Genomic DNA, 26,157 nt, shown 5'->3' on the forward strand with positions numbered 1-26,157 from the left:
CACGCGGCACGCGGGGGCCGCCGCAGCGAGCGGCGTCGGCGCCGGCGGAAGGTGGGAGCGGCGGCCGCGGGGGGGGGCGCGGGGATGGCGGCTGGCGTAGCAGGCGGAGGCCGGGGCGCAGGATAATGGGTGTTTTGTTCCTCCCCGTTGGAAGGAAGCGCAGAGCCACCCTCGCTTGTCTCCTTTTACATGTTGCATTGCTTAAAGTTGGGTTTGCGGTGGTGGGTTTTGTTGTTTTGGTTTTTTTTAATACGCCCCAGTTGCGCAGTCGCGAGGCGGGTAGGTGGGCACCGCACCCCGGGGCGGGCCGGGGCGTGGAGCTGCCGAGACTAGCTGTGAAACAGGGTGTGAAATGGGTCCTTTTGCATTAAACTCGTGTGCCCCTAGGCACGAAAAGCTCAGCGTGAGCCGGCAGAGCGCGCTCGCAGCCCGGAGAGCAATCGGCTGAACCGAGGGCAGCGTAGCCGGCAGGTCCAGGGAAGGGATTCTGCCGCCCTCCTCCGCTCTGGTGAGACCCCCCTGGGATCCCTGGGCAACCTGCAGCCGGCTCTGGGTTCCCCAGCATCAGAAGGACATGGGGCTGCTGGAGCAAGTCTAGAGAAGGGCCACGAAGTTGATAAAGAGGACTGGAGCACTTTTCCTATGAAAACAGACTGAGGAAGTTGGGCCAGTTCAGCATAGAGAAGGTTGCATTGGAGACCTCACAGCAACCTTCCAGTATCTGAAGGGTCCTGGAGGGAAGTCAGAGAGGGACACTTAATCGGGAGCTGTAGTATAGGACAAGGAGTAATGGGTACAGATAAAAAGGGGAGAAATTTAGATTAGATATTTAGAAAGAAATTCTTGTCTGTGAGGGTGGTGAGACACTGGAACAGATTTCTCAGGAAGGTTGTGGGTGTCCCAACCTTGGAAATGTCCAAGGCCAGGCTGAATAAGGCCTTGAGCAACACGGTCTAGTGGGAGGTGTCCCTGCCTATGGCAGGGTTTTTTGGATTAGGTGGTCTTTAAGGTCCATTCCAGACCCTTAACATTTGATAATTCACTGTTTCCTCTTGGACCTGAACAGAAGCTCCTGGCAACAGAGAAGTGGCACTCACTTTGGCCTCCTGTGTTTGCAGATGCATGTTGTAGATTTTAGTAGTTTTGGCACCTGCTGTCACTGAACCACATTTTGCTTGCAAACTGTGGTTAGAGAGAAGAGTAAATGTGAGTACTGTGATTCTGTGAGTAAAGCTAGTAAAGGAACTGTCATGAGACAGAGAGTTTGGAGGCAGGAGAGGTGTCTCTAGAGGGCTGATTATCAATGTCTGAAAAGTGTTTCACAGTGTGGTGTACTCTGTTGAAGTGAATGGATAAACAATATTGAAATGATGGAAGTCAAAAAGCAGTCTGCAGTGATTGTGACAGTGCTGGGGTAGAGCTGGTGTTTTTCAAAAATCTCCCAAACAAGCAAGACAGAAGGGAAAAATCAAAACCTGGGGAAATAAGAAAAGAGGGAAGACATGTTAAAGAAATGAAACAAAAGGAGTCCCCTTGTTTAGAGATGTTGGACACTGATGATAAAAATCATATAAGCCCTTTTCTTGGTCTGTAGAGATTACCTTAAATTCAAGGAAAATATCAGGCTTCCATATTTCAACATCAGGTTTACATTTTATCACTTTGCTTTAATTGTGATTGTGGTAACAGAGACCTAATTTGACATTTAATAAGGGCATCTATGTTTCCAACAAGAATTTGATTAGTACATGAAGATACTGGTGTGTTTTTACATCCATTTAAACCCATTAACTCAGTATTTCATTTAGTATAAATGCATCGATGCAGACACTGAAATTTCACTTCAAAGATACAAGTTTCATGTTACTTCTGCAGCATATGTAAAGAGTATTAGTTGATATGTAGTAGTTCTTTAAGCCTTGTTAGTCAAAATGAAAGACTTGCTTGCCAGCACAATAAATTATGAACTTTAAAAGCAGTTGGTTACTGAGTTGTATTAAATCCCGTGTCATACTGAGTAATGTCTTAATGGAGATATGATCATATCTGGTACTTAAGGAAGGGTGACTAAGAAGTAGGGAAGGAAACTTTTAGAAGCAGAGAAGTTAATTGGAGATACTTAGTCACTAGAATCAACAGTAACATAATTGAGAAAAAACTGCTTTAAACTTTTCTTGTAATTGAAATTCAGCCCATTAAATTGAGAAGTTTATAGAGTTCTTTAATTGGAGTGCTTTATATAGAGCAAAATGACAAACATGGTTTATTGTGACCTTTGCCATCATGACCTTTGCTGTAAAAAGACAGGAAAAAAATGCTACAGGTTTTTCTGCTGTAATTCTTAAATCAATCATTACTTTTTTTTTTTTTTTCCTCCCCCATTATGCAGAATGTCAGTGGCTGCTTACTGTGTATTTTGCTACAGAAAAATAGGAACCTCTGGTCCAGCCACAAAAACACACCTACCCTGGAATGATATCAGTAAGTACATGTCACTATTTATTGATCTGAAGTGTTAATAAAAAGAAATGATATGATACCATGCATAGTTAAATGATACTTAAGTTCTAAGCCCTTGAACACTTAGCGATTAAAAGCTGCTGTTTGTCCCTGCTCTCTGCTTCTGACCTTACTTTGCCTACTGATATGTAATATGACACCAGCAGATTATCTGGGAACAGATACAAACACTAGATGAGGGTCTTTCCCTAACTAAATGTGATCTCCTTAAACTATCTTCGATTTCATTTGTATTTGATTTTTTTTTGTAGCCTCTAGAGCCATGAAATAATTACGTTCATAAACAGCGAATAAAGCTTGTTTCTATTATTTCTTTTTCCTTTTTTACTCAGCTCTGCAGTCTCTCTTGCTTAGTCGCTGCTTTCTTTGGTGCCTTCAGCATGTAACGACAATTCTTACAATTCTGAAATTTATTTCTGAGCATTAAAGATAGGATATTTCAATTTCTGGAAGCATTGCATTTTTTTCTGTTTCAAACTTCTCTGCCAGTTATTTCTTCAACATGTAGCTGCTGCCTCTTGTCTGCATGCAAAATTCTTATGACCTCACAAAGATGGAAGCTGGTAGCAGTGGTTGTGGGGCAAATCTCCCAATTCATGCTGAGGAAAAGAAATTATTCATGATAGGTGAGATTTGGTCCAGTGGGTTTGCTGCTACTGGTAATGATAAGAGTTTCTCTGTGTAGAGATCCTTATATCCAGATAATCATATCAACTTTGTAGATACAAAGTAGCTGAAATCTGATAGGAATCATTAGGGTTAAAAGGCAAATTGTTGCAAGTAGTATGTGTTTGTTATCTGTTTGCTTTATAAATTAGATACAGTGGAATTACTTTTAAAAATATATTTTCTCATGGAGACTCTGCAGGCCTTCTCAAAGAACATACACAGTCCTGTATGTAATATAGTTCCAACATGAAAGAAAAAGCAAACTCCTTAAAATTATTTAGAGTTCCAAATAACTGCTAGTGTTACAAGCAGAGAAAGTTTGTTGATTCTTGTCGCTGAGCAATGAATACAATTGAGAGGTAGCAATATTCAAAGTAAATAGCACTGGCAGGATACCTGTTTTATCATCTTGCTTAGGAGAGCAGGAAATCCAAATCAAGTAATGTTTTCTCCATTTGTAAATTTTGTTTATAATTTCCTGGCAGCCAGAGAGCAATAGAAAATTTTTTTTAAAGCTTGTTCTTAATGGCTGGTATTCTTACTGTCTGATTATCAAATGGTAACTGTGTTTATATTGAGGTGATCCACACAACTTTGTTTGACATTTGGTTTTAATTTTTTCAAGGAAAAATTGCAAAGGTAACTGGATCGCTTATACTAGGGTAAGTTGTAACTCATAAGCATATACATAACTTATGTATACAGTTAAAATTTTAATATATGTATCTTCCAGAAAACATGCTAATATTAGGGGATGTTAGATATGGTAGAATATAGTCTTGAAGCAGAATTTCTGGTAGTTATAACTTATTTCAAGTATTTTGTAGCCTTTTCTGTACTTTGCTAGATCAAAATAATCTGCAGACTATTACATATTTTGTAAAATCTGGATGATTTATACCACTGTAGTTGGTAACCTTTTTTCATTATGTTGTTTTAGTTGATATTCATATGCAGTTTTCTTTTCTTTAAAGAGGTTTTGTATTCATTACATATGAAGTCCTGTCCTTAAATAAGTTACTGCAAATTGATACTCAAGCTCTACATCAAGAAAAACTTAAATCCTATGTATATGTACGTACAGCTTCTCTACGTCCAAGTGAATATCAAGGTAGGATACATAATTGTTTGAGTTCTGAAAATAGAATTCTAAGAGAATAGAATGTTTCTGGAAGTTTCCTTATATAACAAGGAAAGTTATATTTCCTGATGTCTGTTACCAAGAAATGTCACCAAATTTCTTTTAAGCTGCTGACTGTATGTTTTTTTAAGATATTTTTTTCTATACATAATTCTCTATATGTGAGATAATTCTCTTTATATAATGTCTATATGTATGTGTGTGTGTATTTTTTTCCCATATATTTATGAAAAGTGATGTGGGGGAACTGTCTTTCAGAACTTCTAGTAATATAAAAATACTCTTGTAGGGATCACATACAAAGCCAGAAAAGAAATCCATAAAGCAGTGAGAAAAATTCTAGAAACAGAAGCTAAAATCTTCCGGAGACCTTTTAATGGTAGGTATTGAAAGCAGGACTTTATGTATGATGATTATTTTTTAACAGTAAGAAGTAGGGCATTTAGCAAGTAAAATACTTTTCTCACAAAGTTACCATGTTCTTTTCTTCTTGAAACAGTGATAATATATCTTGTAATTTCTATATTAATATGGATTACCAGTCAGTTGTCTATTTTCTATGTATTTAAACAATTTCTTTTCCTACAGTAAGTGACAGTGATGGTTAAGAGGAGATTTGAGGGTTGGTTTTTCTCTTGTTCCAGAAGAGATTTAAAATTTAAGTTACCAGGTTAATATTTGATACCAGTTTTGTGTACAAAAGGTATTTGTGGGATGAAATACTCTTAAAATGTCATTTTAGAAAAGTGTGCTATGTTTCCATCAAAATTGACAATATTAACTGACAGCAGCACAGTTTTGTGGAACAGTGTTGCTGCTTTTTCGAGTAATTTAAAACAAGAATTTCCATTTATATAAGAAACTGTGCTCCTGAGGCATGCTGTCTATTCTCATTTAACTCTCTGTTAAATGATTATAGCAATGTGCATCTCCATTGTGTCATCCTATGAAATTAATTGTTCAAGGTCAGAGCCTCAAGAGTTGCTAACAATTTGCAGCTCCTGCTGTTAATTCTGGTTGGTAAGCGCCAGCCAGGGGTTGTGGGTGTCACATAGATATGAAATATTGACTTGGTGCCACTAAAATGAGTCAAACTCACCATTTCAAGACCAGCATTTTACTGATGCCATTCTGTAATTGTTTATTGTACTAATTTAATGTTAAAATGTTACACTCTGAATTAGTGTGAACGAGTAATATTCAAATATTAGAAAAAAACATGTTTCCTAACTCAACACAGAGAAACATGTCTGGTTAAAATGTTCATTAATAATAACTTGGATTTCATTTGTTTCCTGGTCAAAGAACAATTCAGTACCTTTGATGGTGAAGATCATGAGTGTGCCTTATGGCTTCTCTTAAAGAGAAGTCAGTCAGAAGACAAAGCAGTCCGACTGCAGGCTGTGCAAGACCTGGCAAGCAACAGTCATTGGCATGGTAATGTATGCTGATGTAGCCTAATTTGTCCCAGAAAGTCCACACAGTCTCAGTTAACTGTTCCAAGTCTGCTGACAACATGAAGAAAAGCTAGTAGCTGCAGGAAGCATAAATATGCTGGGAAACTTGGTCTAAGATGTGGGGGAGTTATTTACATTTCAAGTAGGTGTTCTTTCCTAATACCCGGACACAGTGTGAGTGTCTGCAGAGCAGGCCTCTCTCTGTTTCCCCACCAGAGAATTGTAACCATTGCTGTGGTGTGGAAGAGCAGTTTATGCTCATTAATTCCTTGGGCTTTCTGTTGGGACTGCTAACACAGTCTCAAGTTTTGGCAGTGATTTTTTTATAAGGCTCTGTAGGAGTGAGTTTAAGGCCATGGTTAAATTAATAAAAATTGGTCGGGAGCTGATAGGTGGTAATGACAAACCAGAGGTAGAGGGTTTGTATGTGCAAGCATTTTCTGTAAGCCATTTTTTGTCCTAGTTATTATTTAATAGTAATAAGTTCTCCCTCTTGCTCTAGCAACAAATATCCTTGAAACCCCAAGTAAAGGGGAAGTGTGGGTATGTGTATTTGTGTTTCCTTCTCTCCCCTCCATCACCAAGCTACATAAACTAGGTGACATTCTATTCTTGACATTTCATTCTGGACCCTCATTCTGATAATTTGGTCAGTTGTGGATCTTTCAGTCTTCCAGTGCGACTCCACACGATGGGATTTATCTTGTTTCAAATTGCCTCTTTAAAATTCTAAGTAATTTCCACAGGGAATTTACACCAGTAAACTGTTTGAAAACATTTGAAAGTGAGGATGTACCAAAACTGAAGCTTTGTCCTTTGTAGAAGAATACTGTTAGCAGGTGATTTCAGGATCTCAGAGCCCAAGATGTCCAGTATCAGGAATTCAGTTGCTTTTTATCTCCCTCTTTCTGTAGTGCTCATTGTTGCAGTATTTGGATGTTTCACAAACACTGATTATTGTTGTCAACTGCCTCATGAGGGAAACAGGCTTTTTTTAACCTGATACTTCAAAACCAAGTCATAGAAAGTTTAGGACTGAAAGTATGTGCTAATGTTTCACAGCTAGGACCAAAGTGTTCAGCTCCAGTGAGTTCAGTTTGCAGGTATAAATGATCTCCACCAAAGAAAAAATACTGCCAATCTGCAACTGCGAAAAGTGTATTTTAAATGGCTTGTCAGTTTTGTTCTAGAATTGTATAACAATAACAGGAATAGAAGGAAATTTTTATGGAAAAGAGTATTTATTCACATCAAGGTTATATTTTCCTTCTGTTTGCCACTGAATTATCAAACTGGCCTTTAATGAACAGTTAGTGCCCAGGTGTATTTCAGCTCAGTATAGTGCTGGTCTAAAATCTGCAGTTTTTAACTTTTGGAATCTCTGGTTATAAAATCAAAGGATTTTTTTAAGTAGACTGTGGAGAGATGGTTCTTCTTTTAAAGTATATTTACAAAGTAGATCACAAACTACATTTAAAACAAAATTAAATATTTAAAGTTAGGGTTAAAACTAATACTGAAATTCTTGTACAACAGATTATCAATATGGCACAGTTGCTCAAACTTGTGATCAAAGGACTGCTATAGGTTTGGCTCGATCCAAGGATGTCGACCTTCGCTTTTTCCTGCCTCCACCACCATTGCCAAAAATAAAGACTGTAAGTAAAGGAAAAGTAGGTATTAGATGATTCTTAGTTGCTTCTTTTTACTGCTTTTGTTGTTGTCAACTGTTTAAAGTGGAGTTCTTCTAAAGTAACTAACTAGTAGTAAAATTAAGACCCAAATGTATGACATACCCCCGGGGTATATCTGTGTTAGCAAGTGGCATGATGGAAAGAAATAAGGTTGTAAGCATTGATAAATTATTGTTCTTGGACTATATATCCAGATTACATATTTACAAACAGTGAAGTCTGTGCCAGTTACCAGTCTGACAAAGGCACTGCTTGTCTATACCCAATAGGCAATGTGAAGAAATCACGCCTTGTTGATGCTGCCAGAATCCTACACCTAGAGCTCCTGGTGGCCTTTGCCTTCTCAATACTACTGTGGTGCTCTGCTGTAGGCCCACCTCTTCACTGCCAGCTTTTGGGTGCCAACAAATCCTTATTGGATAAATTTGGCCTTGCTTTCTTTTAAAGTTAATTTTTACGTGTGTGTGTGTATGTATATATCTATATATATATATATATATATGATGGCCTGAGGAGTCATGTCATCAGCTTCTTCAATAAACAGCTGGCATAGGAAATATAGTATACAAGGTATTTTGTAATGCTATAAGAATGAATAATGCAGAAGGCCCTGTCAGAAAATACCTGTGTATCTTATTCAACAGAACTCTGAATATGTGCTTTGATTGGTAGTGATATTCTCAGTTTTTGCTTTCTTGTCTTTGTAACGTTATGTGATAGCAGATGTGTACCTGCCAGTCCTTAAATACTAGATTACACTAGTATATGGTAATGGATATATATTTACAGCAGTGTGATTGCTAGGTGATTGAAGCTAAGAGTTGCCAATCTGCTGCTTAGGAAGTTGAAGCAAATCATTGTGGCAGCTCTACACAAATAAGTCTCCATCTCTGATTTTATCAAGGATTAGAATAACTGCAAGTTCCATGACTGTGGGCAAGTAAAATTACTTTGTTGAATCTATCAAACAATATATGGATTGTTAAATGAATACTTACATTAATTTTTTAGACAAAACCTTAAAAGAAATGTCTTTATTTTTTACTAGTAATTTATACATTCATTTTAATGGTGCAGCACCAAAAGCACAGCATCACAAGCTGATGAATGAGGAAGGTGATTGTCCCACTCAACACTCTGTGCAGTTTTGGGCACCACTCTATAAAAAAGACATTAAGCTATTAGAGAGGGTCCAAAGGAGGGCAACAGAGATGGTGAAGGGCCTTGGGGGAAGCTGTATGAGGAGTGGCTGAGATCACTTGGTCTGTTCAGCGTGGAGGAGACTGAGGGGAGACCTCATCACAGTCTACAACTTCCTCATGAGGGGAAGCTGAGAGGCAGACACTGATCTCTTCACTCTGGTGACCAGTGACAGAACCTGAGTGAGTGGCCTGGAAGCTCTGTTAGGAGAGGTTTAGGTTGGATATCAGGAAGTTTTTCATCCAGAGGGTGGTTGAGCACTGGAACAGGCTCCCTTGAGAAGTGGTCATGGCCCCAAGCCTGACAGAATTCAAGCAGCTTTTGGACAATGCTCTCGGGCACATGGTGTAATTCTTGGGGATGGTCCTGTGCAGGGCCAGGAGTTGGACTTCTGTGATCCTTGTGGGTCACCTGGAATTCTGAGTATTTTATGATTCTATGAAAAGTCTGTGTAGTTAAGGGGGAACTTTTAAGTTTCCTCTGCCAAGAGGAACTGGTTTTTCTTCTGCTCTTTGGAACCATTAGAATAAGGCCATCAAAGTATGAAGTGTAAAGCTTGCTTTTCTTCACTTACTTGGTGGTTTTAGAATTATCGGTTTCCAAAGTCTTTACAGATGTAACTATTAAACTTAAGTTGCAGAGCACTTAAGTCCAGGGTTCGTATTTTATGGTCTCATTAGTATGGCTGATTCCATTATTTCAAATATTTCTCTCTTCTGTGTTTTGCTGCATGCTTTGAACAAGAAACCTAAAAGCTATTTGTGCTTACTTCTCACAGGATTATCCCATAGAAGATGAACTTCGCTTGTTGTTGGTATCTTTACCTCAGACTGGTCTTGATCCATGTGTCCAGTACTTCACATCTCTTGCATTACGTGAAAGTAGCCAGACTCTTGCTGCACAAAGGGTGAGTTTCCATCTGCAGAACAGAACTGTTTGGGTTCTTTGTTCCTGCAGAGCTCAGAGATACAAACCTTTTTCCATATTTTTGATCGTTGTAAGAGGAAGAGAAATACAGACACTTTGTGATTGTAGAACATAAGCAAAATCTCTTTTAAATACAGTGTCTGCTTGAAAGCTTGTTTATATTTCCCAGCTGTACTAGTTGAAAGGTCTAGTGCAAGATTATATTTTATCTTCCCATTAAGCAGACATTTCAACACTCTGTCCAAAACTTTCCTTCCCCTTGTGCTCATAAAATGATTTTTCACATTCCATCTTACTGTTGTTTGAATGTTCTTTTACTGATGAGGTTATTAAACCTCTGTTAAGTCTCTAGTAAAATGGTAGATTGTTAGCACACCTACCATTAAATAGTAAACTCTGTTACATCACATGGAAATGCCTCCCTGAAACAGGTCCCTGTTACCAAACCAGAATTGGAGTAGTCTATGGTCTGTTTGGACTTGGATCTAGGAATGCTTCAACTCTGTGCAACAACTTCCTAAGTGACTTTAAGAATGTCATTTAAAGTGCTGTTATTATTATTTTAAAGTAATATTTGTTATGTCAGTTTCATCCACTCTCTCTTGTGAATTTTTTTTATTGTTGTTGAAAAGTTCTGACTTCTTTAATCGGTGATGGTTATTTTTTATAAGATGCAATAACAAAAATGAATGTCATTTTAATAACAATGCTTGTCAGTCTTCATTTATAAAGTTTTCAGAGTGCAATAACTCTTTATTTTCTATGACAGAGTTATGTGTGCTATTTTTACACTATCACTCCTTTGTTGTTTTCACAGCCAGAGCTCGTGCTACAAAGGGAGCTTTGGTAAGACACCACACTTGGAAGTATTTTGATTTTTGTTGAGGTTATGTTGGTCTTTCTGCTGCGTGATTAAGAGACTGGTCTTCAGAGGCTGTGCCACATACTGAAGACCTTTTTCCCTCCTCTGCTAATTTTTGCAAGTCTAAAGATAATCTGATTCTTGCTTTTTTATGCTTAAGCAAATGATCTTAAAAGATGACATTCATTAACAAAATAAGAATCCTACATTTTTCCCCTTTATTGTATGTTTTGAACTTAATAGACTAAGGAGACTACAGACTTCCAGTTAAAAATAGTGAATACTTTAATGATGTACTGTTGTTTAATTTGTACATTTTGAAAAGTGCATGCATGCTGTGCACTCTTAAAAGAAATTTCTGTAGATCATTGCACACTTAACATTCTAGTTTAGAAATCCTTTTTTTTATGTAGCCATTTGAAATGTGTTATAATTTTTACTGTGTTTCATTTCAGGGAGGCTTATGGTGTTTTGGAGGAAATGGACTTCCATATTGTGAGACATTGAGTAAAATCCCTTCAGAGACAGTGGAACTCTTTTGCTTGCAGGCTTTAGTACAGCATTCTAAGGTAGTTTGTCCTTTAAACTGTAACTGAAAAGCTACATTTATAGACATGCCTTTCTAATGCACTCTCATGTACTGGGAAGGAGTTGTCCTTTCCTTGTCTCCTACCCCTCGCTCTTTCTGTAAGAATGTTCAAACAGCTGAGACAGGTGTGAAATGAACTCATTTGTGTAACAAACTAGATTTTTTTCCTCAGGGGGAAGTGTATGTAAGTTTTGTTGTTGTTGTTTCTAATATGCCCTTACAAGTTCCCCTGTACTATACCTGTATGTATCATTCAAGAAGTAAAAAAGCAGCTCTGAAATGCCAGGTTTCCACAAAACAAAATAGCCTTGTGAATTCACTCTAATCAGAAACCAGAACAGAATGCAAACCTTACCCATACACAAAGTTATTCTTTGGGTAGAACATTGCACAGCAAGCAGCTAATGCAGGGTCCTTCCCAGGACCAGTCTGTTTTTTGCAGACACAGATGAAGAGCGTGGAAGATATTTTGTAACAGTGATTCTTCTTGTTTCCTATTGCTACATTCTTCTGTGTACACTTAATTGTTCACAAGCCTAGAACACTGAGAAACAGTGTTGAGAACACCAAATTGTTACTGATAGTGGCGATGGATAAAGTGCAGTTTCCCAGTAGTCTTTTCACATCTTCCATATACACAGAAATTCTGACTTAGTCTAGAATTTGTTATATTCTAGATTTTCAGTTTAAGCAAGTTGTGACTGTACTCATTCCAAATGCCTGTTGAAAGCTGCAGACTTGAGGATATCAGCAGTTCCAAAGCTACTACACATATTCGTCTGGACTAAATTGTTGCCCTTAGGATCAGTAATGATAGCAGTACTAGCTGGAATGTAAAAAATCTTTTTCATTTCAAAGAGAAGGAATTATAATGATTGCATTTTAGGTGATGGACAAGTGGCTCTGGTTGAGATAGTGCTTTAGCAAATGCAGACAATTGACCTGTTCAGCCTCTTGACCTTGAGTTAAAATTTGGTCATGCCAAGTGGAGACCATTTCATCTCCCTCAGGTGTGAAGAAGAGTAGAGAGGTGGTACTCAGAGTTTTTCAAGTTGTCAATTCATAGAGATCTTGCATTTTGCATATTGAAATACTTATTTCTTCTTCAAATATGGCATAATAAATTCTAGATTAATAGTAATTCCTATGTAACAAGGGCTGTGTTATACCTGCTTCTTAAAACTCCCTAATTTGTGAATTAACAGCATCTAAAGAACCTTTTGCAGAACACCTATTTATTGTCACTGTATTTACTGTGTAATGCCAGATGTCTTCTCACTGTGATAAAATTGAAGCTAAAGGAGGCCTTCAGCTCTTGCAGAGGATATACCAGCTACGTAAAGATTCAGCAAAGATACAGAGGAACATAATTCGCATTATTGGGAATATGGCTTTGGATGAACGCCTTCACTCATCCATAGTACGTGCAGGTAAAAGGAAAGCTGTCTCAGTGGTAGATTTCTACTCCAAAAATTTCAGATAAATTAAATAAATAAATAGAAAATATCAATGTGCTGTTCTGTGTAAGTCCAAGCTGGTGTCTGCCTGTTAAAAGCAGTGTGCATTTTTAATCTCTGTTACACAAACGGGAAGTAGCAAAGGCACAGGAAAAGACGGTGAGGGTGGTTAAAAATTTGCAATAGCTGTGATAAAAAGAATAAATAACTAGACTAAGACACTTGGAAAAAGCAATTGAAAGAGAATATGACTAAGATTAATAAAATTCTCTTCACTGGCATAGAGGAGGCAGAGGGAATGGTCATCTGCTGTTAGTTGTAATGCAAGACCAAAGGTTCTTGCACATTAAAGTATAGAGACAGAAATAAATAGTATTTTTCCATAAACTGCATAACCAAAATAAAACTTGCCACAAAACATTGTGGTAGTTGAAGACTTACAAAGTTTCAAAGAGTGATTAGACAATTCGTATAAAGAAAAATCATAAAGTTCGACACATGGAAACCAGGTTGGCTGCAGAAAACCTGAGGGTATAGACTAGAATCAGCAGTATATAATTGTCCTTTTATTGCTCTATTCTTATATTGTTCTGCAGCTTCCACACTGCTCACTTCTGAAGAAAGGCAGCTGGACTATAAAGGCCTTTGTTCTGAGCTCTGGCACGATTCTTAAATTATTATGATTGTTGAAACCATATGTGTAGAAGAAGAGATTGAAACAGGAGAGTCAGGAGCTCCCTGGGACAGAGCTCTCAGTACAAAAGGAGTTTTAGGCAGTGAATCAAACTCCAGAGCTGAGCAGTTGGATACTGCTAGTCCAGAGCTGGATAAAGCTTCTCATTTGTTGCTGAATGATGCATAAGAAGAAATAACCTCTAAGGCTCTTTTTCTTGCAAAAACTGCTGGGACAGGAAGAAGAAAAACAGCGATGTACTGTGTAATAGCTGTGATGGGATATCTGGGGGCAGAACACTTATCTTTGATTCTGAACACTTATTTTTGACCATTCATCTTGGCTCATTTAAGAGAACTGCAAAACCAGAGACCAAGCTAGTTTTAGTCAGACTATCTTGGCAGTCTTCCATTGTGTTTGGAGAACTGAAAGTAGACTTTGGATAGTATTCTTGTTAAGTACAACTTTCACAGTGGTCCGCATATATTCTGCTTAGGAACATAATTTAAATACATTATTCTTAAAAAAAAAATCCTCAAAAAAGTCCTCAAAGGTACTAGCAGTTTTGTTTGTTTGTTTGTTTAAAACAAAACTGAAATGTCAATTCGTTCTTTTCCTCAGTCTACAGTGAGCTATCTTGAATTAGCAAGTTACTGACTATACTAGTAGCAGCATGGTTTTCAAACAGTGCTCATGAAGTAAACTCCCAGGTTTTATTTATGAACTTGACTGTAATGTAGTTGTAATTTATAGGCCACTTTTGCTGTCAGCAATAAGATTTATCAGGATTTTAAAGAAACATGTGCATATGCACATAAAATATATTCCTTTACATTTCTTACTGGTCTCTGAACATTCCCATCCATGTTTAAGAAAATTTGACACCTTACATAGAGTATCATAAAGTGTCTGTAAGTCATAGTATCTTTGACTTAAAATTTATTGAGGGTTGTATCCAATTTAATTGTCCTATGTTTCTAAGGTATAAATAGTATATGGTTTTTAGAATAGGGGAGGTGGTTTTAATTACATAGAGTTTTTCTTACTCTGGATTTTAAAATTAAAAATTATTGTACTTTTGCAGCAAGCATCAATTTTTTTTTACCTGCCATTGCTCCTATAGGTTGTTTCCTGTGCCTTTCTTATGATTTAACTTCATTGTCTCCATCTTCCTGGCATTTTACCTGCAAAAAGAGATCTGAGGTCTGTTCTTGCTACAGCTGTGCTGACCTGCTGATACACTTCCTTTTTATTCTGAGAAGGGGTTCTCCTTCAGATCATAAGCTGAACAGTAAAATACATTGCCTCCTTGCCACTCTGAATTTTTGAATTTTGGAGATTCCGCTTACCTAGCCTTGGCTTTCCTGAAGTAAAGAGTAGATTGAAATAATCTATTTTGACATTACCATTCTTAAGTTTTAGCATCTATTTTCAGAAGTACAGTTTGATGGGTGATGTTTCTGAATTCTGTTGTTTGGGTGATGTTTCTATTAGTTAACCTGCCACTTCATTTTCTCAATGTAGGTTGGGTTTCTGTACTTGCTGAAGTAATGAAATCCCCACATGTCATTCAGTCTTCTCATGCATCCAGAGCTTTGGCTAATCTAGACAGGGACACGGTGAAAGAAAAATATCCAGATGGTGTTTATGTCTTACATCCACAGTATCGTAGCAGGTAAAGTAGAAGGAGTCATTTTACATGCTGTACTTGGAGGCACTTGTTCTACTGTTCTGTTACAAAACTTTGGCAGAGTTGACATCAAAGTGCTGCTGTACTGATGTCACCTTGCCCCTCCTGCTCTTTGGTGAGTTGAGAGGACTGAATTTACATTCTCAAGTAGAAGAACAACAGAAGTGGTTGCAGCAGTCTGTAAATGTGAACAGAGTATTACTGGAATGCATGGAGAAATCTGAACACAAAACATGAAATTAGTTGTTGCTTTGTGTGGGTTGCAACTGTGACAAGACACTGGGATACAGTGTCTTGTAATTATTCTACTGGCAACAGCTCTTGTTGGCCTAAGATGCAGTAAATTTTCATCCTTATTAATAGTGATTATGTATCTAGGACTGAAGCAGTCTCCAGTGTGGGGTGTCACTTAGTAGCAACTATTCCCTGGGTCACTGGTGTAACTCAGGTTACAGTGAAGCTCTAATATGATGATAAAGCTGGAGCTACCGAGCCACGTTAACAGTAGCTGGAGGGAAAGGTGTTCTTCATTATAGAAAATTAGGATTTGTGAGGTGGCTACTTTCCATACCTGATTTTGTATCTTTCTTTTGTGTGGATCCCTAGTTTTTGTTTTTATCTGAGTATGTTCTTTGAAATATCATGAAGTGTTGTCCATAAGATAAGAAATCACATGTATTGTTAAAAAAAAAAAGCAACATTTTGGCATCACTTAGGTTAAAAGTTCCAATTTGCTAAAAGAATATGTACCACACATCTCTTAAAATTTCCTTTTGTTGATCAGCCAGCCCATCAGAGCAGACATCCTTTTCATTCATGGTCTTTTGGGAGCAGCATTTAAAACCTGGAGACAGCAAGACATTGACCGGCATTTGGATAAAAAGGCCTCAGAAAAGGAAGAGGACTATATTCAGTGCTGGCCAAAGGTAAAAAAACCGTATCATTTTCACATGTGGCTGCTTTTCTCATTAATGAGAGCTGTCCAGAGCATCTAGAAGATTGCTGTCTGGCAGATGTCTCTTTTGAATTCAGTTACTTGTAATGTTATACAAGTAGCAGTTTTTGAGTTCCTGATGATAAATTTTTGTTAATGAGTTGTTTGTTGTTCTTGCATGGAAAAGTCCCTGCAAAGTTTTATATTCTCAACATCTTTCACATGCTAGTGAAGGAGGAGGCAATGGCTGCTTTCCTTATGCTCTCTCTTTTTTTTTTAGTGGAATGTTATTGCTGAGGAAAAGATTTATAAAATAGCATTTTAAATTAACTTCCCTTTCTTACATAGGTGTCTGAGTACCTCACTTTGTGCAGGTTGCCATTTAAGTATTGTTGGTGAATAAGTAACTACTGCTCCAAGCAAACTCGCACTGGTATAGCCACTAAAGTATCTCTGTGAAATACGAACTGTTTAGTCCTGCTGGTAATCTTAGTAACTCTTGTTTCACCCAGGAGAGGGAGCCAGGAATGCACGAGTTAGAGATGAATCTTCATTCTTTGCCTGCTTTGTGGCTCAGGAACAATCTAGAGTTCAGCAAGTAATAACAGAATAATAATCGAGGTATAAAATGTATTTGGGGATTAACTGAAGAGCAAAAATCTTGCTTGATATTGTCCTCATAGTAGCATCTTTCTCCATTGCTTGCAAGAGTTTAAGTACTTTAATTATAAGCTCCTTTGGTTTTGCTTTTCTTTAATTTAGACATGGCTTGCTTCAGACTGTCCTTCCCTTAGAATCATATCTGTGGAGTATGACACCCATTTGAGTGACTGGAAAGCAAAATGTCCCGTTGAGGCTCACAGGTAACAAAAGCAGCATCTGCATTTTGGAGGGGGAGGCGGGAAGTAGACCTGTAAAGCTGATCCTTGGCATCACCTAGTGTGAAGGAGTGAATTTAACTTTTCCTGTTGCTTTGAAAAATCAAATTTGGAAAAATACTAAGTATAGTCATGGTACGCTTAAGTTTTTAGCCTCGTGGATAGCTACATATGGCAATTGCATGAATTCTTACAGTCTGTTCCCCTTCGTGTTAAGGGACACAGTAAATTATACTATTGGTTAATGAAAATACAGCATCAACTTTATATCTTAAGGTGAGTATTTTTTAAAGTGACACAATAATGCTTCATAAGCACAGCAAAAAAAATCACTGTACTGTGGCTTTATACTCCTGATAAAATGAAGCATATATTTTCATAGAGTCATTTAGGTTGGAAAAGACCCTTCAGATGACCAAATATAACCATTACCCAGCACTGCCAAGGCCACCACAAAACCATGTCCCTAAGTGCCACATCCACATGCCTTTTAAAAACTTCCAGGGATGGACTCAACCACTTCCTGGGCAGCATGTTTCAGAGCTTTACAACCCTTTTGAGGAAGAAATTTTTCCTAATATCCAACCTAAACCTTCCCTGGCACAGCTTAAGGCTGTTATCTCTTGTCCTGTCACTGGTTCCCTGGGAAGAGGGGCCAGTCCCCACCCGGCTGCAACCTTCTTTCAGGTGGTTGTAGAGAGTGGTAAGGTCTTCCCTGGGCCTCCTTTTCTCCAGGCTAATCAATCCCAGTTCCTTCTGCCTCTCCTCACAGGACTTGTGCTCCAGACCCTCCACTGGCTCCAGTGCCTTTCTCTGGACCTGCTGTAGCGCCTCAATGTCTTCGTTGTAGTGAGGGGCCCAAAACTGAACACAGGACTCAAGGTGCTGCCTCATCCCTTCCCTAGTCCTGCTGGCCACACTGTTTCTGATATAAACATACTTTTATTCAAAAAATGGTACTTTGATGATAAAATATGAGAACAGTATCTGATTCAATCAGAGTGTAATTGCCCTTGCCAGAGGAATGGTGTTTTTACTGACCTTGAACAGGGTAGGTCAGAGGAGGATGCTACCATCAAACATGTTCCTCATGAAAAATAAAAACACTTTGGGCCTATAAAGGTTTTTTGTCTTGAATAGAATTTGGTAATTATGTTCAGTGATCTTTAAATCAGAATCCTTGAAACATTTATGCCGATACTTAAGCATGTAACTAGTACTGTAAATTTGACTTGTGTACTGCAGCAGAGGCATGTACATGGCTGCTTACAGGTTAAGAATCTGAAAATTAATGATGTTTTTTGTGCAGGGAAGAAAAGAATTCAACATGTGTATAATACACTGGGAACTCTGTGCTTGTTCATTCCCTCTTCCCTCTGGCTATATGAAAGATCAATGCAATTATTGCATTAAAGAAAACACAGAAGCAGGGAAAAAAATAAGGAAGACATAACTGTTAATGTGCCTATTTCAAATTAGGCAGAAAAATGACAGTAAGAAGCACGTAGGTGGTTACCTGTGCAGGTCCAAAGAAGACTGGAATTAGCTTTTAGTTGCACCAGGGGAGGTTTAGGTTAGGTATTAGGAAAAAATTCTTCACTGAAAGCATTTTCAAGCCCTGGAAGAGGCTGCCCAGGGAAGTGGTTTATTTACCTCTGTCACTGGAGGTAATAAGAAGGCAGATAATGCCCTTAGGGACCTGGGTTTGTGGTGGACTTGGCCATCCACCTTGGGCTAACAGTTGGACTCAATGGTTGTACTGGTCTTTTTAACATAAGTGAATTCTATGATTCTAAGAAAACTCTTCCTGTGTCTGTCTGGAGTAAGTATGTTAAAAGAAATAAGCATATATTTCCTTTTGTTTTCCTAAGGTAATGTCTTTTTCATTACAAAATGGAAAATTACATTACCTGCTATTTATAGTCACCCAACCATAGTATTTGATAATTTTATAATTTGATATGGCTGATAATAAATGAAAGATATTGAAGATATTTCTAACTAGCGGGAGCAAAGAGGTCGCAGTAGAAACACAACCTTACATTTGCTCTTAAATGTATGGTCTCATTCACTGTTTCAGAAGTGAGTTTTTGTATCTCTCTGCTAGCCTAGAGCATACTGTTCAACTGAAAAGACACATTTGATTATCCTTTTCATATGTGTTATAAAGCAATTTCTGGTGAGAATGCTGAGATCAATAGAGACGAAGTGAATTCTTTTGCACGGTGGTTGCCCCCATGTCCTGATGTTTTCATTACCCAAGGGCCTTCTGTGTTTGATTCTTGTTACACTGCAAGGAGTAATGTAAAGTGCAAATGTGGCACTTCCAAGCTTGGATTGGGAATTGGCATTGGTTTTGTTTTGGTTCTACTGCAGATTCATTTTAAACCTCTAATGTGTAGCTTATCCTTTCCAGAGCTCAGTCTTCTCATTTATAAAATGGAGATTATTGTGCTTTCAGTACTTTTCAGTACTATTCCAGTATAAAGCATTTGGAGATTGTTGTCTGGCAAATGTAACTGACATTAGTTGTGATTTTTTTTTTTTAACTTATCGGTTGATCATGCACACAGTTTTTCAATTTCTATACATTGCTCTACATTTTGAGCGTTGTTTAGCAAAGTACATGAGGTTTGTTCATGTTGGAGGGGGTAAAGTTCATTATGTGTTGATGTCACTTTCATAGAATAAAAATTGTTTTGCTACAATGCGTAAATGAAACTATCTAAAACTCCATAAAACAGCTTGTCAAGAAAGCAGAAATGTTTGCTGAGCAAAATTAAAATAAAACTTTCTAGCAAGAACAAGAAACTGAATTTAGCTCAATTCCCATTGACCTTGTGAAGCCATCCTTACAAAAGTTTTTGGCCTTTTTCAATGTGGAAACAATAATTAAATTGTTAATATTTGTTTACCAAATTCATTTTCATAAATGTGCAGCACTAAAATTCATTGTGGTTTAACATTGCCTTTTAACCTGTCATGCTCCATTATGCCTGTGTTTGTTTCTTCTTTGCAGGAAGTCTATTGCTTTCAGGAGCAGTGAGCTGCTTGACAAGCTCAAAGCTGCTGGGATTGGAGACAGACCACTGGTGTGGGTATCCCATAGCATGGGTGGTAAGCATGTTGCCTGTTTCATATAAAGCATTTATTTGCAGTTAGAATTCAGAATAAGCCATTAACCAAATCCAGGTAAAAATGCAATTATTCAGAATAGTTCATTTAAAAAATTGGCAAAGACCTAAAAATGAAAAACAGATTTCTACTTTCTTACTGCATTATATTTAATAGCATATACATTTTGAAAGGATTTTTAGTGCTGTTTGTTCTTACTGTGTTGATTTAAAAACTCAGTTGAAATTCATGTAAATGGAAATCCAAAGGCAAAATTTTCTCCATGATCAGGCATATAGTAAATGTCATTAGCAACACATAAAGCAAATCAAAATTGGATTTGCATCATTTGACATTTTATATTGATGCCTCCTCAGGCTTGGTTTGGGTTTTTTTCAAGTTAATCTTATATATTTGACAATCTAAGGACTAATCAACCAAGGCAAGAATGTGGTTAGTTGTTTCATGGTTAATATAGCATGATCATTATTTCACAGTGATTTAAATCCCTGCATTAATTCAGCTTCTGTTGCCAGGTCTTCTAGTCAAAAAGATGCTGGTGGATGCTTCCAAGAATCCAGAAATGGATAAAATTGTAAACAACACCAGAGGAATCGTATTTTATAGCGTACCTCACCATGGTTCCCAGCTGGCTGAATATTCTATAAATGCCAGATATCTCCTCTTCCCGTCTGTGGAGGTTAAAGAACTCAGCAAGGGTATGTTCACTTTGCTACCATCTAACAACAGGGAACTCTGCTAATCTGTTCATGGTGCTTTGGGGTTTTTCATCATGCTGTCAGAAAAAGCTGGGTAAAAACAACAAACCCCCTTTTTGTGTTTTGGGTTGTGTGTTGAATTATTGCAAGTAATTCTGAGTAGCTGTTTCATTTGATTGCAGAGGTGAGAGGAAAAGGGGGAGTCAGAACAAGTTGTTGCATATGCTAGTTGGAAAAAGGGGATTACAAACAAAATGCTACTCCTTTTACTGTCATAGTAATAAAAAACCATCTCTTTAGCAATGTACTCTTGCCAGAAAAATGCTATAATCTCATAACACTGCAAAAACTATGTTGCTCTTTTTCAGATTCTCCTGCCCTTAAAGAGCTGAATGATGACTTCTTGTCTTTTGCCAAAGACAAGAAATTTTCAGTGCTGAGTTTTGCAGAAACCCTACCAACACACATAGGCAGCATGATAAAACTGCATGTTGTACCTGTGGAGTCAGCAGGTAAGTGAGAAATAGCCATTTAATTTATTTAATTTGGTATATATTGATGTATAATTGACAATGAGAAAGGGTTGTAAGTGTTATGGTAGAAAAACCTAGAAAAATGCATCTATTGTGGTGTGGGGGTTTTTGTTTAAACTTTTGACTGAGCCTCCCAGCTGAGATCAGAAGCAATTGCATTTAGATCTTAGAATAGCAGTTTGTTTGTTTTGATTTTTCTAAATGAGAGTGAGGCTTGTTGAAGAAAGAAGGATAGACCCTGATCTAATGTTACACTGTTGGAGTCCTTTCCTCTGTAGTTATGACTACTTGTGGTTTATCTTTGTGTAGGTAAGCTGAATAATGTTTCAGATGCTTCTGTAAATTCCAGCTATTTCCTCCTTTAAAAAACTAAGAAAGAAAGTTAGTAAACTGCTAATGAAAGGAAAAAGTCACAAAGCCGGTTTTTAGTGCTGAGAATCCTTTACCTTTCACATCTCATGAACTCAAGCAATAGAGTTTGCCTCCTGAAGAGTTCCCTCCATCTTTTTGCCTTTTGTAGGAAAAGGGAAAAACAGACTTTTTTTTCCCTTGCTTTTTTTATATGTTCAACTTAGAGAACTGTTTCAAGTCTTATATTTTCAGGCTTTCTTTTGCACTGCCCAAGGTATCTGTAAGGCCAGAAACCATTGCTTTGTTAGATTTTATATCAGGCTTTCCACCAGTTGAATCCACTAGCTTGACTGCAAGGTCAGATGGCTCTGAAAAAGGTGGACTATACATCCCTGTTTCTCTGAATCACTATTTAACAGTATTTTTACAGCACGTCTTTCTCGAGCAGCAATGTTCTGCAGAAATGTTGCTGATGCACTTCTATTGTCAAGGACTGAAAAACTGGACTTTTTTTTGTTATTATTTAGCAAAATAAGATTAAAAAGAGGGCCAAATAACAGAGCCCAAATGAGCTCTGTGCACTTGTAATTTTGTAGCATCTCTTTTCTCTTCTAGAGATGACACCCAGTGCAGCACCTAAGTGCTGTTGAAAACCCTTAGAGGGCACATGGCAGTTCAGTAGCAGGACACTCATTCTGTTCAAAACACAGGCTGACAAGCAGGAAGTTCCCTGATTCTTGCATGTCTGCTTGGGCACATGAAAGCAGAGCTTCATCCTGCTCTGGTGTAATCTTACGTGCATAAAGTTCAAAGCAAAATGGGGGATTTCTCTAGATGAGAAGTGAATAGACAATAAACTGGAATCTGGCAGTAACATCATCCTCACTGGAAAGCTGGTAGTAATGGCTGTCAGGAAAGAATAAATGCTGTAGTGTGCCCCAAAATCAGTAGCTGAAAATGGAATATTTGTATTCTACAATTAAGCAATGTAAATATTTCATTTACCTGGAAATGTGTGTAGAGATTTGCAGCACATTTCAGGTTCATTCTAGTACACATTTTAATGTCCACATCAAAGTATTTTTGTAAGGAATATGGGCAGCTAGTGGTGATCAGATTCAAGATACCATGCATTAAACTACATCCCTGATCATATCAATGCTTAAACCTCAGTCAGGACTGTGCTGTTGGTCAGGTGCTGGTAAATGAGGTTTTGTTTCAGCAAAGTTGTCTGTGTGGAGAAATGTTCATTTGTGTAGTTAGAACAAAGACAGCAGAACTCTGACCTAATGGTGTAGTGTGCCAGTGTGGGTTTTGTGGCAGCATTGAGCTCTATCTGGCCATAACTGTGTGTACTGATGCTTTTAGCACATGAAAAAATAATGATGACCAAAGAGTTATATTGAAGATAGGAGAAGTTGCTTTTGAGAGAGAAATTGCTAATGCAAGATGTTCTTTTCAGTCTAGGTCACCTTATGAACTCTGGTAGCTTTCTCTTCTCTTTTTTCTTTTTTTTTTTTTTCCGTTCCCAGACTTAGGAATTGGAGACCTTATTCCAGTGGATGTTAATCATCTAAACATTTGTAAGCCAAAGAAGAAGGATGCTTTCCTGTATCAACGTACACTGAAGTTCATTCAGGATGTTTTAGCACAAGAACTGTGAGACTGAGGTTTTGCCCTCCTTTCCTGCTTGTGTCCTCTTTTTGGTGTAACACAGAAACTTCTCCTAACATTTGTTAGGGGATCTGCAGAATTACAAGGGTGCTATGTCAATAGTATCTGCTGCTGAATAATTTTCTGTACATCTCAAACTTTAGACACCTCTCCAATTTATTTCTCAAAATACATTCAAAACAAATACAAACTTGACAAAAAGAAAGTGTGTGCCCAGGGTATCTTCTTTTAGGAAAAAAAAAACCAAAAACCCAGGGTTGCTTTGAAAGCAGATAAATATACAGCTGGGAAAAAGTCTTATAGAGAGGATTAGAAACAATTAACTGAGGTGGTTATTTGTTGTGTCAAAGGGGAGAAGCAGCATGTGACTGCTGCAAAGTTTTGGTTTGTTGTCCATGTTAGGTAGCCTGACTGGAACCTGGAAAAATAGTATCCAAGGGAATGAAGGTGGCATTTTGGTCATGGCCCAGTTACAGGAGGTTTTGTCATTTGCCTTTTTATTTAATAGACCACCCAGATTTGCCAGCAGTCATGGCATCTGTTTTTCTGCATGAGAAAGAGACAGGTTGGTAACTTGCCTTACTTAGAAAATTGTCATTGTTTTAGTCTGTTTGTATTAATGAAAACAAAAAAAGAGAAATATTCACCTTCTTGTACATTTCCCTCCTAATCTTAGCAACTTGTGACCTTGCTTTTCTTAGGACAGGGTATATTGGTCAGACAGGGCAGTTCTGTGCTTGTTCACATTGAAGATGTGCTCAATGGGCTCAGCTCTTCTGCTTTACTCTTGGGACACACTAAGAAGATGGTGCATTCAAATCTCTGACTCCTGTTACTCATACAGAAACCTTTCTGTAGCTGATTTAAAGAAGAGCATTGAAAATGGTCAGGTGGAGCACAGCAAATGTAGACCCTGACAAGAAAGGTAATGCTTAGAGTTTGGAGCTGAGGTAGAAAAAATTAAAGCAGGAAAAAAATCAGATTGTAAGGCCTCACTGGAAATTACCACAAATGGTTTGGTTTCTTGGGGCCCAAATATGTCTGTTGGTGTAGATACAGAAAAAACAGCAGTGTCTTATTTGACTCTATGTTTATGTTTAGGATACCATAACAGTACTGATGAGAAATCAGTATTTTTAGACAAAAAATGTCAGTGCACAGTCACTTTTTTAAAGTCTTAGATATTTTGCACCGTGGTTAAAAGCAGCCTCACGTTGGTTAAAAGCAGCTTTGTGTTATTGTGGTCTCTTTACTTCCTTTCTTTACACCTGCAACCCTCTCTGAAAACAAACATAGGCTGTGTAAGGCTGTGCAGCCTTTGCTGACCATTTGTTAAATAGGGTCTGTATTGATGACAGGCTTGAGGTAACTCCTCCCGTCACTTCTCTGAGATGGATCCAGTATTACTGCCCTTCAAATGATGGCTGTGAAAGTTCCCAAAGAGGTTGGATGCACCTTGCAATTCTGCATGGACTTGGTGCTGATGGGCATCACAGTCCTGCCAGGTCCTGAGGCCAGCCCAGCAGGACACTGCAGCTGAAAATACACTTCTGCAAGTTGAGGGAGTTGCGAAGTAAAGTTCACAAGAGCAGTACAGCACTACACTGACAAAAAGAGCATTTTTCCCCCTAACTGAGACGTAAGCAAGAACACTCCATGGCAGTATTTTGTATAGAAAATGTAACAAAAATGTCGTAATTTCTAAAGAGCTTTATCTTTTTACACTGTGGTCTAGACTTCAGAGTGTAAATATATTAGTGCACTTTGTATTCACAAAGTAGAGAGTATGTGGAATTCATGGTGAATAGACAAGACTTCTAATAACTGAATGCTTGCTTAGTTTGACAAATCTATTGGTTTTATTAGACTCCTTTGGCTTACATGGATTCAGATCAGTGACATTAAACATTAATCTTAGTAAATGCATCTATGTTTTGTAACTGGAACTCTTAAGGCAGTGTTCTCCTTTTTGTAACTGTATTTATATATGTGTAACTTCTAAAACTAATATTTGGTGGGGGAGTTGTTAGGTTTGGGGGTTTGGGTTTTATTTTTTTGGAATATAGTAATAAAATGTGATTTAAAAATGTCTTGGATATGTCACAAAGTGTATTAAAGGTTAATGATCTGCCAGCTGAATACTCTGGACCATGTTCATTTTGTTAAAGAGCTGCATTATTTTTTAGTGACCGTCTTGTGCTGGGACAATGTAATGTTACCCTTCACTTGGGTAAGAGGCACAGTGCTGGGGGGCGACTGGTCAGCTGCATTTTGCCAACTTGAACAGTTTTTCAGTTGTGCTTTTGGATTTTGCAGCAATGCCTCCTGAAGTGTATACAGACATTAGTTTGAGGGCCAGCAGGTCTGTTGCGTAGCACTCATGTCTGCTTCCCATTAGGAATTGGATGCTTCTGTGCTTCCTGGTGCCACATTAATTGAGAGTAGTGTCTTTCTGGAAATTCTCAGGTCTCAAACTACTCTTTTAATCCCATCCAATGGCTCAGCTTGCAGGTGTGTGGCAGGCAGGTTGTGTGTGAGTCATCTGAGTCTCGAGATGGTGTTTCATCTGCATTGTGGCATCCAAGAGTAAAATAGTGAGACAGGAAGGGAGGACTAAAAGGGGTTGGTCAGTCCTCTTGCACTTGTTGTCCAGCACTGTGGTATAACTGTGTTGGTGCTTCTAGCAGCAACAGCCACCGAGTGTTCTTTTGCTGTGATTTCTGCTTCCTGGTGCCAGCCAGAGCAGTTGGCTGGAAATGAGAAATTTTCCATCTGGTGAAAATGGCAATTCTGGATGAAAAGGGAAAAGCAAAAATGTTGTTTTGTCACAGTGAAAATTCTAACCAATGTTTCAGTTCTCTTTCTTTTTGTTTGTTTCAGTGGTAAGCCTCCTAAAAAAGCTACATCAGGCAGTTGCTTTACCAAGGAGAACCACTTACCCACCCCAAACACGAATGCAGCAGAGCAGCCAGGCTGCCTGCTGCAACTTGAAGCTGCAGTGCTGCGGGCCCTGGGCAAGCTCATGTGGTGTCTTGCCAAAGCATTAAATAAGCAGACACTTGTAGACTTGTGTCT

At 38.1% G+C, this 26,157-nt stretch overlaps 1 protein-coding gene across 8 annotated transcripts; it reads left to right on the forward strand.

The window, feature by feature from the left end:
- Positions 1–25,221, forward strand: SERAC1 (serine active site containing 1). 8 transcript variants are annotated; one of them, XM_069010591.1, is made up of 18 exons: positions 101–508; positions 1,067–1,206; positions 2,390–2,481; positions 3,815–3,851; positions 4,164–4,300; positions 4,620–4,709; positions 5,636–5,767; positions 7,324–7,445; positions 9,460–9,588; positions 10,926–11,039; positions 12,327–12,489; positions 14,714–14,864; positions 15,664–15,805; positions 16,576–16,676; positions 19,711–19,808; positions 20,342–20,524; positions 20,893–21,036; positions 22,941–25,221. In XM_069010591.1, the coding sequence occupies exons 3-18, from the start codon at positions 2,391–2,393 to the stop codon at positions 23,069–23,071; spliced, it is 1,965 nt and encodes a 654-aa protein (XP_068866692.1). In that variant the 5' UTR covers positions 101–508; positions 1,067–1,206; position 2,390; the 3' UTR covers positions 23,072–25,221. The 8 variants fall into 8 exon arrangements, with proteins under 8 accessions (XP_068866696.1, XP_068866690.1, XP_068866692.1 ...); XM_069010593.1 differs by having other exon boundaries at positions 1,119–1,206; XM_069010592.1 differs by lacking the exon at positions 1,067–1,206 and having other exon boundaries at positions 102–279; positions 388–508.
- The last annotated feature ends 936 nt before the right edge of the window (positions 25,222–26,157 follow it).

The sequence above is a fragment of the Aphelocoma coerulescens genome, chromosome 3 (genome assembly GCF_041296385.1).
Source record: "Aphelocoma coerulescens isolate FSJ_1873_10779 chromosome 3, UR_Acoe_1.0, whole genome shotgun sequence".
NCBI classification, from domain to species: Eukaryota; Metazoa; Chordata; class Aves; order Passeriformes; family Corvidae; genus Aphelocoma; species Aphelocoma coerulescens.

Bases quoted from the DNA above. Each gene is read 5' to 3' on its own strand.
- SERAC1 (XM_069010589.1), top strand. The intron at 4,710-5,635 runs GTAGGTATTGAA...TCCTGGTCAAAG, and splicing joins CTTCCGGAGACCTTTTAATG to AACAATTCAGTACCTTTGAT. The intron at 21,037-22,940 runs GTAAGTGAGAAA...TTCCGTTCCCAG, and splicing joins TGTACCTGTGGAGTCAGCAG to ACTTAGGAATTGGAGACCTT.